Source organism: Myotis yumanensis, unplaced genomic scaffold (genome assembly GCF_028538775.1).
Source record: "Myotis yumanensis isolate MYYU_CA2020_CCGP unplaced genomic scaffold, mMyoYum1.0.hap1 SCAF_3, whole genome shotgun sequence".
NCBI classification, from domain to species: domain Eukaryota; kingdom Metazoa; phylum Chordata; class Mammalia; order Chiroptera; family Vespertilionidae; genus Myotis; species Myotis yumanensis.
Window position 1 is genome coordinate 43,602,206 of NW_027223754.1, and position 15,711 is coordinate 43,617,916.

The 15,711-nt window shown below is 43.4% G+C and overlaps 1 protein-coding gene across 1 annotated transcript in view; it reads left to right on the forward strand.

The window, feature by feature from the left end:
- The window catches only part of ABCC4 (ATP binding cassette subfamily C member 4 (PEL blood group)), a 248,533-nt gene that overhangs the window by 72,772 nt on the left and 160,050 nt on the right, over positions 1 to 15,711 (forward strand). Inside the window, exons 5-6 of the mRNA XM_070408769.1 lie at positions 13,011 to 13,100; positions 14,335 to 14,498. Of these exons, the coding sequence (XP_070264870.1) occupies positions 13,011 to 13,100; positions 14,335 to 14,498 (254 nt within the window). The remainder of the gene's footprint in view (positions 1 to 13,010; positions 13,101 to 14,334; positions 14,499 to 15,711) is intronic.

Genomic DNA, 15,711 nt, shown 5'->3' on the forward strand with positions numbered 1-15,711 from the left:
GTAAGAAGGCCAAAAAACAAAAATAAGGTAGGGAGCCGAAGTGTGGTAATATTAGCATGGAGTAAAACTTGGGAAATTCAGGATCCCAGGAAGGGGATCACTAAAAATAAGGCTAAAAGCAAAAAATAAGGCTAAAAAGCAGAAAGTAAGGCTAAAAGCAAAAGTAAGATAGAGAGCCGAGGTTTGGTAATAGCTCGGTGTAAAACATGGGGCAGTGCTTAATTGAAGCATTTTTAAAATTTTCTTAAGGAGAGAATAAGTAAAAAATAGACAAGAGGTGAGGTAGAAAAGCATGAAAAGAAGTGGATCCCTAAAAATAAAAATAAATAAATCAATAAATAAATCAATAAATAAAGCGGTAGAAATAAGCTGTAGAAAATAAGAAATCTCTTAGGTTTTGTTAAGCTAAAGATAGGTAAGGTAGAAATAAGCTGTAGAAATAGAGAAATAGAAATAAGTGGTAGAAATAAGCGGTAGAAATAGGAAATAAGCAGTAGAAAATAAGCCATAGAAATAGAGAGTAGGAAATAAGTTGTAGGAATATAGAAATAAGAAGTAGAAAATAAGCGGTAGCAGTAGAAAATAAGTAGAAATAAGTTGTAGAAATGTAGAAATAAGCAGGGGTTGCAACCCAGGAAAGGTTTGGGCAAGGGCAGCCAAGCCTACCCTATAGTTCATAGTTAGAGTTAGAGAAATAAGTAGAAAATAAGCAGTAGAAAGTAAGTGGTAGAGGTTAGAAAATAAGTAATTAGGAGGTACAAAATAAGGTAGAAATCTCCTAGGTTTTGTTTAAGCCACTGTAAAGCAGAAGATGGCTGTGGTGGATGATGTTTAAGGAAGTACAGTGGGGCCTTGACTTACGAGTGTCCCGACTGACGAGTTTTTTGAGATACCAGCTGTCTCTCGGCCGATTTTTTGCATTGAGTTGATAGAGTAATTTGAGTTAACGAGCTCGGTCTCGGAACGAATTAAACTCGTAAGTCAAGGCCCCACTGTAACTTTTGTTTTGGACCAAGATTGTAAGCTCTTGCGGTAGTTGCATTGTTTCTGGGATTTGGTTATCTTTGCTTGTGCGACCTGATAACTCCCTGGGACTTTGGGTCTGTGTGAGACGCCAGACTCAGAGTGGGGAGTCTCCAGCTCTGCAGGACCGAGGGCTGCTCGTTTCCATGCAGCAGCGGCTAAAGAAAGAAGCTGAGAAGGGACCAGACTTCCACCGGCGAGGACGGGGCTGATTTGACTGGGACTGGTGTGGACTCAGTGCCGAGGTCAACTGTCCAAACAGCCTGATCCAGGGGACTGGTTTTGCATCAACGACATCTTTGCATCGGCAGCATTTTAATACGCAAGTGACGAGGTATCAATATGGAGTCAGCTGAAGAAGATGGCGATTGAGGCCAAGCAGAGGTTAGAGAAGCAAGTGGAAGCTATGCTAGCGTTGGTGAACTGTCAGTTTTCTGTAAAATCTTGCGGAGCTAAGTCTAAGGACTTTGAATAAGATATCCTGAAAACGTTGGCATGTTTGTAGTTTGGTTTTGCATTGTTATTGCTTTATTAGCCAGAATTTTGTTCTCTTGTTAACATTGCTGTGTCTATAGTTTTGTTAATAGCCAGAAGTCTGTTTTGATGATGCTGAATAATTTTAGAGTTTTTTGGATAATGTAAATGGGCGTGTTTAAAAACAAAAATAAAGGGGGATATATGGGGCGCGGCTACAGTGTTTTGGCCAGGTTCAAGCCTCGGACTAATGAAAGGACAGGGTCCTCTCATTGCCACGTGCAAGTCCCAGCGGGAGGGCAGGGCCCTCCCAGCACAATTATAGCCAACAGCTATGGTTGTAAGCTTGAACCTATGGTCCAAACACGTGGCCCCATGTGCTTTGTGCTAGAGTTCAGGTGCATGTAGTTGAGTAGGGTTGAAACTCACGAGAATGCTGTAAACAACTTGATCACACCCCTACTTTGCCTCGTGGCATCTGCTATAAAATAAAGACATGGCTTGTGGGCGCTGTTATTGTCTCCTCATCAGGGAGCAGCATCCCACCGAGACCCAGCTTTCATTCTCTTGTCTGTCTTTTCTCAATCCTTTCACCCCCCCACTCAGGATCACCTTTGGCCGTAACAGTGAGTGTTTGCCGGGAGCCGGTCCATCCTTGCTGTTTCAAGGGACCTGGCATATATGGCATACTATTCTTAATATGTTTGCTCACCTTCTTGGCGCTATGTGTTTTAACCAAGGTCACCTCTCCAAGAAAGGTTGTTTCCCCAGGTGGGGATTTTTCCCTGAGGTTAGGAAGGGGATACAACCCCTTAATTAAGTGCCAGGCGGGTAGTTAAGCTACATAATCTTTACTCCCTGGAATGGAGATAAGAAACGCCCTAACCTTTGTAATAGAAATTGACAGGATTAAAATCGGCTGGTATAAATAGGGATGTAACAAGACAATAATCATCAGATCCACATCAGATCCACATCAGAACCTCATCAGCTTCTCATCAGCTCCTCATCAGATCCTCATCAGATCCACATCAGATCCTCATCAGATCCTCATCAGATCGTCATCAGAACCTCATCAGATCCTAACCAGAACCTAGCCAGAGAACATGGCAAAAGATCCTGGACAGAACCTGGCTACAGAACTTCACTGGAGAACCTAGACAGAACATGGCAAAAGAACCTAGATAGAACCTGGCTAAAGAACCTGGTGACTGAACCTGGCTGGAGAATTTGGAAACCCTGGCTGGAGAACCAGAACCTGGCTACAGAACTTGGTTGGAGATCCTGGAGGGAGAACCTCGCTATGCTGATGAATTGAAACCAGTTTCCATGTCATTCCTTCTTCGCCGACTCCGTCCACACCTTTGGGGACCCCTGGACCCGCTGGGGTTGGACCCCAGCAAGTGTTAACAACAAAAATACAACCCAGAATCTGGGTCTAATCCCAGACCTGCTCCTCAGAATTTCTAAGGAAGAGGCCTGGAAATTTAACCTGTGCCTTGGGATTCTTATGATCAGGACACCCGAGGAAGCACACTTTAGAATCAGGAAGGGCGCAACAGACAAGTGCAAGGGCAGCCTGAGTATCTGTATTCCTTTTCCTGGGATTTATGCTGAAACATGGCTGATATTTGTTTTTTAAAATTTGAATTAGTTTGTTTTTTCTTGTTTAAAAGTTCTTACTTCTTTTTTATTCTTTTAAGATATTTCTCTAGGTTTGAAATTTTTGGTTGGTAGTTATTTTCTTTTAGGCATTTGACGGTAATCATTTTGTTTTTTTAAATTAACACATTTGAAATTTTTAATTGTGGTAAAATACACATGGCATATTATTGACCACATTTTCCATTTTTGATGTACATTTTAGTGGCATTACGTGCATTCTCATCATTGGGTAACCATCACCACCATCCATCTTCAGAACTCTCTAAAACTGAAACTGTGTCCATTAAACTATAGTTTCCCATTCCCCCTGCTACCTTCCATTCTACTTCCTGTCTCTGAATTTGCCTATTCTAGGTACCACATATAAGTGGAATCACACAGAATTTGTCTTTGGGTGACTGGCGCATTTCACTCAGCTTAATGACCTCAAGGTAATTAAATTTTTGGAATAGGTGTAGGCCATTGAAGAAGTCATCTTTCACCCTGACCCCCAACTGTGGTGATGAACTTTTAGTTAGTAAAGGAGAAAAAGGAAGGCATTTTGAAGAGGACTTGACCCTCTCTGGCTCCCTGCTCTGAGCCAGCTGCTCTGTCTTGGTTATGTTTTCAAGTCCTCATCTACTCTCTCTGGGACCCATTTGTCTAAGTTTCTTTTGTTTTTGTTTTTTTAAACATTTTGATTTTTTACGGAGAGGAAGGGAGAGGGATAGAGTTAGAAACATCGATAAGGGAGAAACATCGGTCAGCTGCCTCCGGCATGCCCCCTACTGGGGATGTGCCCGCAACCAAGGTACATGCCCTTGACCAGAATTGAACCTGGGACCCTTGAGTCCGCAGACCGATGCTCTATCCACTAAGCCAAACCGGTCAGGGCAGTTTCTTTTTTTTTTTTTTTTTAATATATTTTATTGATTTTCCACAGAAAGGAAGGGAGAGGGACAGACAGCCAGAAACATCGATGAGAGAGAAGCATCGATCAGCTGCCTCCCGCACACCCCCCACTGGGGATGTGCCTGCAACCAAGGCACATGCCCTTGACCGGAATCGAACCTGGGACTCCCCAGTCCCCAGGCTGACGCTCCATCCAGTGAGCCAAACCGGCCAGGGCAGTTTCTTTGTTCTTAACAGCTGTTGGGTGCTGGGGTCCAATCCCAGCGGGTCCAGGGGTCCCCAAAGGTGTGGACGGAGTCGGCAAAGAAGGAATGACACGAAGACAGCCTTCAGTTGATCAGCAGCCTAGTCAGGACCTCTAGCCAGGATCTCCAGCCAAAGTTCTGGTCGGAGTTCTGGTTAGGAACTGATGAGGATCTGATGTTTATTGTCTTGTTACATCCATATTTATACCAGCCGATTTTAATCCTGTCAATTTCTATTACAAAGGTTAGGGTGTTTCTTATCTCCATTCCAGGGAGTAAAGATTATGTAGCTTAACTACCCGCCTGGCACTTAATTAAGGGGTTGTATCCCCTCCCTAACCTCAGGGAAAGATCCCCACCTGGGGAAACAACCTTTCTCGGAGAGGTGACCTTGGTTAAAACACATGGCGCTAAAGAGAGCAAACATATTAAGAACAATATGCTATATATGCCAGGTCCCTTGAAACATATGCTGTGCAGATGTTTCTTTCCTGCAGCGACTGTGTCAAGCAGCAAGGATGGACTGGCTCCCGGCAAATTCCCCCTTTTTTATTTTTTAAATGATAGCGCATGCAAATCAGTGGCCACCTCTCAGATTGGGCTGTTTAAGACTTGGAAGAAGACTGGCAAGCAATGACAATAAGCATAGCTATAAACATAGTGGATGGAGCACACAAGGAGCCCCGTTCCTTAGGAGGTTGCCGGCCTCTTCAGTCAAGAGATTTCAGCTGTCCTCAAGTCGGTGGTTTGGTTGGCCTTGTTGGTCTGGCTAGCGGGTGGCATCACTGGCGACGGGCTTCCCGACGTGTCAGCGAGTTGAAGGGCTGCATCAAAGGGTCCATCAGGGCCGTGCTTGATGGTGGCGTCGGCGTCCAAGGAGGAGCAAGCTGTGTTCTCTGGGTCAGCTGTTATGGAGGATGGAGGGTAGTAGAGAGAAAAAGAAAAGAAAGCAAAAGAACTACAAGGCATGGAAGCGTTCAGAAAAAAGAGGAAGAAGAAAGGGAAGAAGGCAGCATCCTGCTCCAGCCCTTTCTTTCAGCTGCCCCTTTCCCTGTGGTCCAAGGTAGAAATGGGAAACAAGTCCTGTTGCAGTAAGAGGGAAGTTGCTGTCAGCCAGGTCTCTTATCTAGGTACTGATCTCAGCTGGACCAAGTCTCTTTCTGTTCCCGATCTGAGCTGGGCCAAGTCTCTATTCGTTGTCTGGGTCCCTATCTGGGCTGGACATGGGAAGCGAGAAGCAGCCATGGGGGAAGGAGACCTTCTTCAGAAGGGGCGAGTGTTCAAGCCCCTGCACCATTGGGGGGGTGAGGATCTGTGCCCCACCTCTGTTGAACCCCAAGTTCTCTCCTACTGGCCCCTCTGTGACTGTGCCTGTCTTAGGTTGTTCCTCCCTGAGGAATCTTACCCGTCTTTGACTAACCAGCCAAGCTCCGGGGCCAAGCAGGGTAATGTGAGGTTCAGTTCTGTCTCCTTGGTAGTTTATGTCCCTCTGGCCTCCATGCCCAGCAACTGCCTTTGGATCCCCTCGCCTGCTGGCGGGGTCCCGGCATTGATCACATATCTTGGGGAACCCAGGTTTCTTCTCCAGAGAGAACCCAGCTCACTCCATTGGGCGAGAGACATATCCATGGTACCAGTCACCGTGACCTCAGCATTAACAGAGAACTCAGGCAACAGCTGTGGGCAATTGGATTGTAAGAAGAGGGTCCCTCTTGACACAAGGGTCAGAGGGGCCAATACAGGAAAAAGGAGAGTCCCGGGACAGGGCTTTCTCAGCCCAGGATGTCAGGCTCTTGGCAGTTGGGAACTAGCTGCTTTTGGGTCTGCTTCACTTCGTTGAGAATGTGCGATTTAGAAGACTGGGTTTTGGTAAAGAATGTGACAGGTCACTTTATAGGAAGGAGTTTTCCTCATAGTTTTGTGTACTTTTCTCCTAATTTCTTTATACATACTGATGGTAGACATGAAGACATTGCTGCTTTTGGTAAGGTTGGTTCTAAAAATATATGTTGTAAAGAAATCATTATTCAGATAGCATCCCCTTACCTTTGTCATTTTTTTTTCTTCTGCACAGATATCTTTATTTTCTGAAATCTTCAAAGATGATGTTTTAAAGGCAATGAATAATGCAATGCATTACTTTAGGTTTGCTGCATTCCCAACCCCATCACGTTTAGTATTTGGATATATATAAGACCTTAGGAATGAGGAAAATTATATTTGTAAAATACCTTATTTTGACTAATTCTCAGTACAATTATGTGCAGTGAGTGAGTTTGTAGAGGGCATATTGGTTCCCTTTTGTACTCCTGGTGTGAAGGGAAACATATCATTAGCAAAATAATTAGAAATTTCTTTATAGACAAAATAGGTTTAAGCACAATTGCTATAAAAGACCAGCATATGGCCCCACATATATATTTTTATGACTAAGCAAGCCACATTTTAGATGACAGATTGTAAGCACTTTTTGTTTTTTATAATGTTTTATTTAGAAACAGAAAACAAATACATGATCAAATATATATATTTTTAAAGTTGATAGAAGTTTGTTTTTCTTACCCTTCTGTTGGGGGCATGCTTCATTTCTTTTCTCTCCTTCTCACGGGCCTTTCATGCTCACATTTTTACTGTTCTGTGTTGCTCATTTTTCTCTTTTCCCATCTTTGGTAAACCAGTCAGATAGGTGATGGGTCTGGGTGTGAGGGGTCTTTCATTATCTGGGGATGTGGATCATTTTGAATATACTACTGTCAAATTGCCTTACATATTCTTTGCATAGGTATTGGTAGACTATATTCATTAAATTGTAGTCATTTTTCTGAAAGAACATATATTGACTATCTCTTCTCATCAAGGCACCTGGTTTCAGTTCATTCATTAGATTTTCTGAAATGTTCCCAAGGATCTGGAGCATGTGAGGCCCCCTCCAGTGGAGAGTAGTGTTGTACATGTAGCGTGGCCACCAGGAAACTGCTAAACACTCTGTGTAGCAGTCTCTAGAAGGGGCCCTGGTCAGGCTCTGCTTCATCCTTCGGGGGCTGTGGGGCAGTTCGCAGGGCATGGGGGAGCCAGCCTCAGGACTCATGGCTTTGGGGTGTGATGAGGTCAGAGAATGTGGAGAAACTCCCTCTGGGGAATCCAAGTCCTGAATCTGACTTCAAAGCAAGTATCATAGTTTCCCCAACCCCAGTGGTTCTTGGGGCCCACATTATCCTCTCAGGCTTGGATGCTCACTAGTCAACTCTGTACGCATCTTTCTGGCCTCTTGACCTCAATAGGTCCTAGTGGTATAAGGCCAAAAGGTGGCCAATGGAGTGAAAAGAAGGCTAATGGCACTCCCAGGAGGTAAATGCCAAGCCTGTCACAGCTTGCAGAGAGCTTTCTGTACAGTGGAAAGTCAGGCAAGAAAGTTAAAAAGGGCAATGGAGCTGTCAGGTCATAGAGAGCAGCAGGTGGTAGATTTTGTATGAACTCTTTTTTTTAATTTTATTTCTTTGAATCTCTTTTCTGTAGAACTGTAGAGGGGGACTGATTAACATTATGGAGTTACCACCCATTATGTTCTTAGGGACGGAGGATATTAGTCCTTGGGCCCTCCCCTCAAAAACAGATTAATGGCTCTCGGTGACACAGTCATGAAAGTAGGTGCCGCAGCCTTACTAGGCAACTCTGGGCAACAATATTGGAAAAATACAGGCGATTTTCTGCTTCACGTGAGCAAAACATCCTCATCATGGTTGCTTGTTACAGTATTGCCCAGTGTACCTGGAAACCACCTTATTTGACAGACAGCCGGGTAGGGCCAGGAATCAGGAAGTAAGCTAAACATGCAAAATAGGGGACACAAATGCTTGCATTTTGTTCTGAAAGTCCTTTAGGCTCTTACTCCGAGCCTAGTTATTCTGACTTTTCTCAGAATATCACGAAGCATATCCTAGTTCAGAAGCAGTGGTATGTAACGATGGTGAGATGGGCTAAAGAAAGGGTAGGGGTGGGTCATGGTGACATAGCCGTTCGAAGGGATAGCCTGACTGCAAGGGACAAAATGGCTGTTTAACATGTGCACTATCCAAAAGCATGCATTTAGAGCACCCTGTGGGGGGAGTGTCTACACATACTAAGGGTCCTTGACATTGGGTCAGTCATGTAGGTGATGAGGAACCTGCATCACGAAAATGATGAACCACAGTTTGTGTCTTTTGTTTTAAAGGACCAGTAGGGAAGGGTTTGGGAGGATTTTTATTGAATGAAGATTGGATTCTTAAAGGGACAGTATACCTCACCAGTCTGGAAAACTGCCTTCTATGGAGAGAACATACTTTTTTCACATTCCTTTGGTGGTGTTATTTATGTGTTCTTATTGGGTTTTGTGTATCACTTCTACTGATTAAATAATTGAGGAAGGAGAAACAGTTTATTTTTCATATGAGCCACAATTATTGTTTGCACTTATTTTTTTTAAAAATTGTACAAAATGAACATGTGACCTGGATTAATACAGTTTCCCAACTCCAGAGGAGGAACCAACAAATGGAATCCTGTTTCAATGGAGTTTGCATTCCACAGTTCACAGCTTTGTTCAGAATGGCCACAGAAATTCTAGTATAGCCAATAATTAGATATTTAGATTGCTTTCACATTTTTATAAATTTCATTATTTAGATTATTTTCCAGTTTTTACATATTAACAGCACTGCAATGAACATGATTAAAGCTAAAACTATGCAGACATCCTTAATATCTTAGAGCATATACATTTCAAGGTTTTTGATACACTAGATTTCTTCCTGTTCATAGGTCCATGCTCAGCCACTGAGCCACACCTGCCAGGTACTGTCTCACTTTACTTGTGCTGATTTCAAGACTTTTTTTTACTTTTTGGTTTTTAACCATTTGATTATGATGTGCCTAGACATAGGTCTATTTGTTTTGATACTTTTTGGGGTTTGCTAAGATTCCTAGGTATGTAAATTTATATATGTGTGTCTATGTTGTCTTCTTCCAGATTTCCAATTACACATGTGCCTCATTACTTGATATGGTCCTGTTGAACTCTCAGGCTTTATTTATTCAATCTTCCTCTCTCTTTTTTTCCCCTCTTTGTTCTTCGGATTGTCAGCTATGGAAAAAAGGGTTAATAAATTGGAACAGAACAACAGATATTTTCTGCAAAGTTATCTAGTGAATTTCCCATATTGTATCTTTGATTCTAGATTTACATTTGGTTCTTTTTGATAGTGTTCATGTCTTTCTTGGATTACTCATCTATTTATTTACTTGTTATAACCATATTTTCCTTTAACTCCTTGAACATATTTACAATATAGCAAACAGTTACTCAAATAAGGTTGTTTCATTCAGTGTTGTTTCTTTATAACATAGGAATTTATGTCTGGTTTACTTATGTCAATGGTAAAATTGTTTTAATTACATGGTGCTTTTCATAGTCATAGAACCTGTGGATGACATTAAGTGAGGACTTACTGTAGTTTTTTATAATTCTTATCTGCTAATTAGAGGCCCGGTGCATGAAATTCATGCACTCAGCCGGGGAGTCCCTCAGCCCAGCCTGTGCCCTGTCGCAGTCGAGGAGGCCTTGGGGGATCTTAAGCTGGCAGTCAGACATCCTTGATGCTGCTGCGGAGGTGGGAGAGACTCCTGCATCGCAGGTGCGCTCGCCAGCCATGAGCCTGGCTTCTGGCTGAGCGGTGCTCCCCCTGTGGGAGCTCACAGACTATCAGGAGGCAGCTCCTGCATTGAGTGTTGCCCCCTGGTGGTCAGTGCGCGTCATAGTGACCGGTCATTCCTCCAATCGGTTGATTTGCATATTAGCCTTTTATTATATAGGTTTCCTGGATCATCTCAGGGTCTACTTCTATTGCCTGTATTTTTTCTTCTTGATTATGGTCATATTTTCTTTGCAGGTCTAATAATTGTTTTACTGTGTTGGATGTTATGAGGGATACATTATAGGGAGTCTCTATTAAAGGGTATTGATATTTGTTCTGAGAGGGAATTTCTGGCAGAATTGGTCCTGTTTGATAGACATTTCCACTTTGAATTTAGTGGCACATGGCTTAGTCTAGAGCAGGGGTGGGGTATATGAGGCCTGCAAAATCACTTGGTCTGGCCCTGCCAAGGCATTAGGGGTGAGTTAATTAAATGTTTGACCAAATATAGCAGGCTAATTTTTAAGTTGATAATTTTGTATGGCCTGTGAATGATGTTATTAATATCCAAATGGCCGTTGGCAGAAAGTGATCTTTATTACCAAGGCATGGCTTTCTTGGTGTCCAAGCAGAGTGTCTGAGATGCTTATGAAGACCTCTTTATTCTGGTTAGGCAGAACCTCCAGAGTCTGCTGGCACTGCATTACCTCTGGTGTCTCCTATCAGTGCTCAGCCCCACAGTTGCTGCTCTCTAGGCCTCATGAGGTTTTGCCCTGGGCATGGACAGTGGTGAAGCCCTGGAGAAGTAGCTTTGGAAATTCCCCACGAAAATGTTTGGAGCTTACCATCTGCTACTCTGGCCTGCAAATTCTAGATAATTCTGCCAGTCGGAACAGCCACCACCTCCTCCTCGTCAGCTCAGTGAAACTGCCGTTCTACTTAGGCAGAACATTTCCCCCAGGGCAGAAAGCCAGGCTAGTCCCAGGGCTCAGCTCTTGTATTTCCCTCCTCTCAAGGCTCGCCATCCTGTGCTGCCTGTGGTTCAGTGTCTGAAACAGCAGCTTCATGTATTTTGTCCAGTTTTGTAGTTTTATAATGGAGGACAAGTCCAGTAGCAGTTATTCTTTCATGGCTGGAAGCAGAAGCCTGGTGGCTATTTGCTATATCTTCCTCAGTAATATTAATGACACACCACTGTTTCTTTTAAATATATTTTTATTGCCCTAGCCAGTTTGGCTCAGTGGATAGAGCATAGGCCTGTGGACCAAAGGGTCCTGGGTTCGATTTAGGTCAAGGGCAAGTACATTGGTTATAGGCTCCTCCCTGGCCCAGGCCCTGGTCAGGAGGCAACCAAACGATGTGTTTCTCTCACATCTCTGTCTTTCCCTCTCTCTTCCACTTTCACTAACAATCAATGGGAAAATATCCTTGGGTGAGGATTAATAAGAACAAATATATATATATTTATCAGAGAGGAAGGAAGAGGGTGAGAGAGATAGAAACATCAATGATGAGAGAGAATAATTGGTTGGCTGCTTCTTGCATGTCCCCTACTGGGGATCAAGCCCACAGCCTGGGCGTGTGCACTGACTGGGAATCGAACCTATGATCTACTCTTTTAAAAATATGTAATCTATTTTTTTGCATGAGAGGGGAACATGCATTTATATGTAAAATTGGCTTTAAAAATAGTTTGAAGGTAGCTTTCAGTAAATAAGTTCTATTTCTCCCTCCCTTTTCTTTATATTTTGTGACTGATTCACTTGTATTTGCATAGCATTTTTACATTTCTAATTGTTCTCATTATGTCTGGTCCTTTCTTTCCATACATACAATCCTAGTGCATTGTCTCATTACCTCTTGCCTGGAGAATTTTCACTTCTCATAAATATCTCCTGGCCAATCACTTCCACATTTTAATCTTCCTAAAGTTGAGTTTCTCGCTCTAATGTAAATTTCACTGTTTCATCTTGCCTTTCCAACTCTAGCAGTTTCCCAACCCACCTTTCAAGCCAGATTTTCGGTGTTCTTCACTCAGCAGCCTTCACATTTTCCTTTCCCTGACTTCTACGCATGCTGTTCCCTTTACCCACAATGCCCTTCTCTTATCTCCACATAGCTGTTTCTCTTTATTGTACAAGGTCCACCTCCCTCCTCCCACCCAGTGTCACTCAGTTGAAACCTTCCTTGTTTCCCTGTGCCCTTGTCCTTCCTGGCCAGCTCACACTTGAATTTCAGGTGCTTGTACATATCTTGTCCAATTGGTGTCCTACACATTCTAGACAAGAAATATTTGTCATTTCACTCTTTGGGAACCTGTGATTTAGGCGGGTTGAGGAGCTATTTCCATTCACAGAATAAGGAAACCAAGACCTGAAGTGTTTAAAGGGTGTCACACTCAGAATTAAAGACTGACTCCAGATTTACATTCCAAGTCCTCTAAATTTTTTCTGCAGGTTGCGTCTACCCTCATCTGATTTGGCTGCAAATTACTTTAAAAGCAACATAAAACATTTTTATTGATTTCAATCAAGAGGAAGGAAGAGGGAGAGAGAGAAACATCAATGATGAGAATTATTGATCGGCTGCCTCCTGCACGCCCCCACACTGGGGATGGAGCCTGCAACCGAGGCATGTGACCAGGGATCAAACCTTGACCTCCTGGTTCATAGGTTTACACTCAACCATTGAGCCACGCCAGCTGGGCTGGCTGAAAATTGCTTTAGTTGGCTACTAAGTATAAACTCATTGTTTTTTAGACTTTGGACATGTCCACATTTATAAAAAAAACGAAGTGTGTGTGTGTGGGGAAACTCTACCTCCTACTCCTGCCTTTGCTGTCCTTGTGGGCTGTGGCTGCCACAAAATGGAGGAGTAAAAGGCTAAACCGTGGTCCCTACAGCCCTGCTGTGGTGGGTCATCCTGCTTGTCTTGACACACCAGACAAGACCCAACGAAAATGCTCTCCGTTTTGCTGCTTTCTAAGTGTGTCTTGGTATCACTGTGGGATTATAATTCTCTTTCTCTCTCCTATTTTCAGGCGCTTCGCCTTAATCACACGGCCATGGGCAAGACCACCGTTGGCCAGATCGTCAATCTGCTGTCTAATGACGTGAATAAGTTTGATCAGGTAAGCTGCCCCTGAGTGGTCCTGTTTCATTTCCCAACCTTCCTATCTCGTTCACCACGGGCCAGGATTCTGTTCTGGACATGAGGCTTTTAATAAATAAATAAATAATTTAACTTTCTTTTTTTTTCTTTTTTTTTTTTTGGTGTGCATCTTAGATGTACAGTGGGGCCTTGACTTACGAGTTTAATTCCTTCCGAGACCGAGCTTGTTAAGGAGCTCATTAACTCAAATTACTCTGTCAACTCAATGCAAAAAATTGGCAGAGAGACAGCTGGTATCTCAAAAAACTCGTTAGTCAGGATACTTGTAAGTCAAGGCCCCACTGTAATATGTACTGTCTTATAGATGAGAGTTTTGTTTTTCTAATGTTGCCTACCACATAATTCAATTGTAAATAGGCAAACAGCAGGGTTCTTGCCCAGCTTGGTTAAATGTACCCAATAGTCTTACTGGGTTTCTTAGCACATTGTGCTAGGTTATTGGCTGAGTCTTTTTCCTCCTCTAGACCAGTGCTTGCCAACCGGTGGTCCGCGGACCACCGAGGTCCGAAAGGTTGGCGACCGCTGCCGGTGAACCCCTGGTGGGTAGGGATTGTTTTTGCCTCTGTGTCCTGTGTAGTGCCCTAGGTCCACATGCCTGCTGTGTACGAAGCCTTCAATAAGTAATGGCGAATGGTGGTTCCTAGCCAGAAGCAGCCTACTCTCCTCTAACCCTCTACACTTTCGTTTTCCACTTACCTGGTGAATATATCCCATTATCCAGGACATCATAGCTGCTGGTCAGATCTGTATTGTGCTAGATCACTTCTCTTTTAACCACTCATTTATCAAAAATGAACTAGGGTTCCTGCTTAGTTTTAGGGATGACTAAGACTTTTTGACCCAGAAGTACACAAGGAATTACTGGAGCATGTGGTAGGGACCCTACTATAGGCTCTTCCTGGGTGATGGAGAGCCTAGAGGAGGTGGGGCTGAATTGTATGGCAGAGTTTGGGGAAGTCCTGAGCTCATCTGTGGGGAAGACAGATGAGCCACTGGTCAGGTTGTCCCTGGGTGTGCCTGTGTTGTCCCAGAATGGTAGCTTTTTTGTGCCGTAGCGGGTTGAAAACCCAGCGTGATCACTTCTGTTTAGGTTCTCATCTGTACTGTTCCTTCAGAGCAGATTGTTTCTATACTGTATCTTTCACTGGTTTTGTTTTTAAATAGTCCTACAAAGGCTTTGTCTTTTTTCAAAGGTCACCGTGTTCTTGCATTTTCTGTGGGCGGGCCCACTGCAGGCCATCGCAGTGACTGTCCTGCTCTGGATGGAGATAGGAATATCGTGTCTCGCCGGGATGGCCGTGCTAATTATCCTCCTGCCTTTGCAAAGCTGCGTGGGAAAGTTGTTCTCGTCCTTTCGGTAAGAGAGACGTGGGTAGGTACTATTGTAATAAAGTAACATGGATTTGGGAACATGCACCGTTTGCCAAATGCTTTTGTTTAAAAATGAAACAAATGCCCTCTATCATCTCTTCTTTGCATTGTAGACTTAGAGAGTGGGGTTCCAGCCTTAATCTGAAAGCTAATCTTGTAGCAGGAATGGGGAAGGCATTTGCTGACCCCTCTTGACCATCATTTTGGGGACCAATCCTCAATAAGTAGAGCGTACTTTAGTAGAATTTACATGCATCAAAGTTATTTAAAAATTATTAACTAGTAATACATTTAGATATCATAGGGGCCCAGTTCTAGCTGCATATACTTTTATTATGCTTGTGTTTGAGCCATTTGCAGCGTGTGTTGTTTTGGTAACAATTCACTGTTTCCATTAGTTATAAGCTCCCCAAGGAGCTGGATCTTAATTATGTCTTCATAACATCCCACAGTCCTAACTGTATGTGATTGAAAAGTGTCCGGTGATGACGAGCCTAATGGTGATGAATTAGCCAGGAAGCAGATCCAAGGGTTGGAAATGAGTCATTGCCAAGGTTGTCAGGGGGATGGAGATACGTTGTTTGAAGCACATTGAGTTCTTTCCTTTGTGCCTCGAAACCTGGTACTTTTCTGTACTTGGAATTTTCTTTCCCTTCTTTGCCATGAAGAAATGTTCCTGATCCTTCAAGGACTGTTGTAATGCTACCAGAATAATGAAGCTTTTTTGCTCTTTCTTTTCCCAGTAAATTAACAAGCCCTCTCTTTTCTGCTCCCCAGCACTTCATTCCTAATTTATTACAGTGTAGTCAATTGTGTTCTTGTTAGATTCAGGTGCTTTTCTTTTCTTTTTTTAATCTGTTTTTATTGACTTCAGAGAGGAAGGAAGTGGGAGAGAGAGGCAGAAACATCAATGATGAGAGAGAACCATTGATCGGCTGCCTCCTGCATGCCCCCTACTGGGAATCGAGCCAACAACCCCAGCATGTACCCTGAGCAGTAATTGAACTGTGACTTTCTGGCTCATGGGTTGACACTCAACCACTGACTCACACCTGCTGGGCGAATTGGGTGCTTTCCTTCCTTCCCAACCCAACCATGACCTCCTTGAGCAGACAGGTTGTAAGCTGACTCATGTCTCCCATCTTCCTCAGCAGGTATCGCAAGCCCTCCCAAGTTACTTCTTGAACTGGAATGAATTG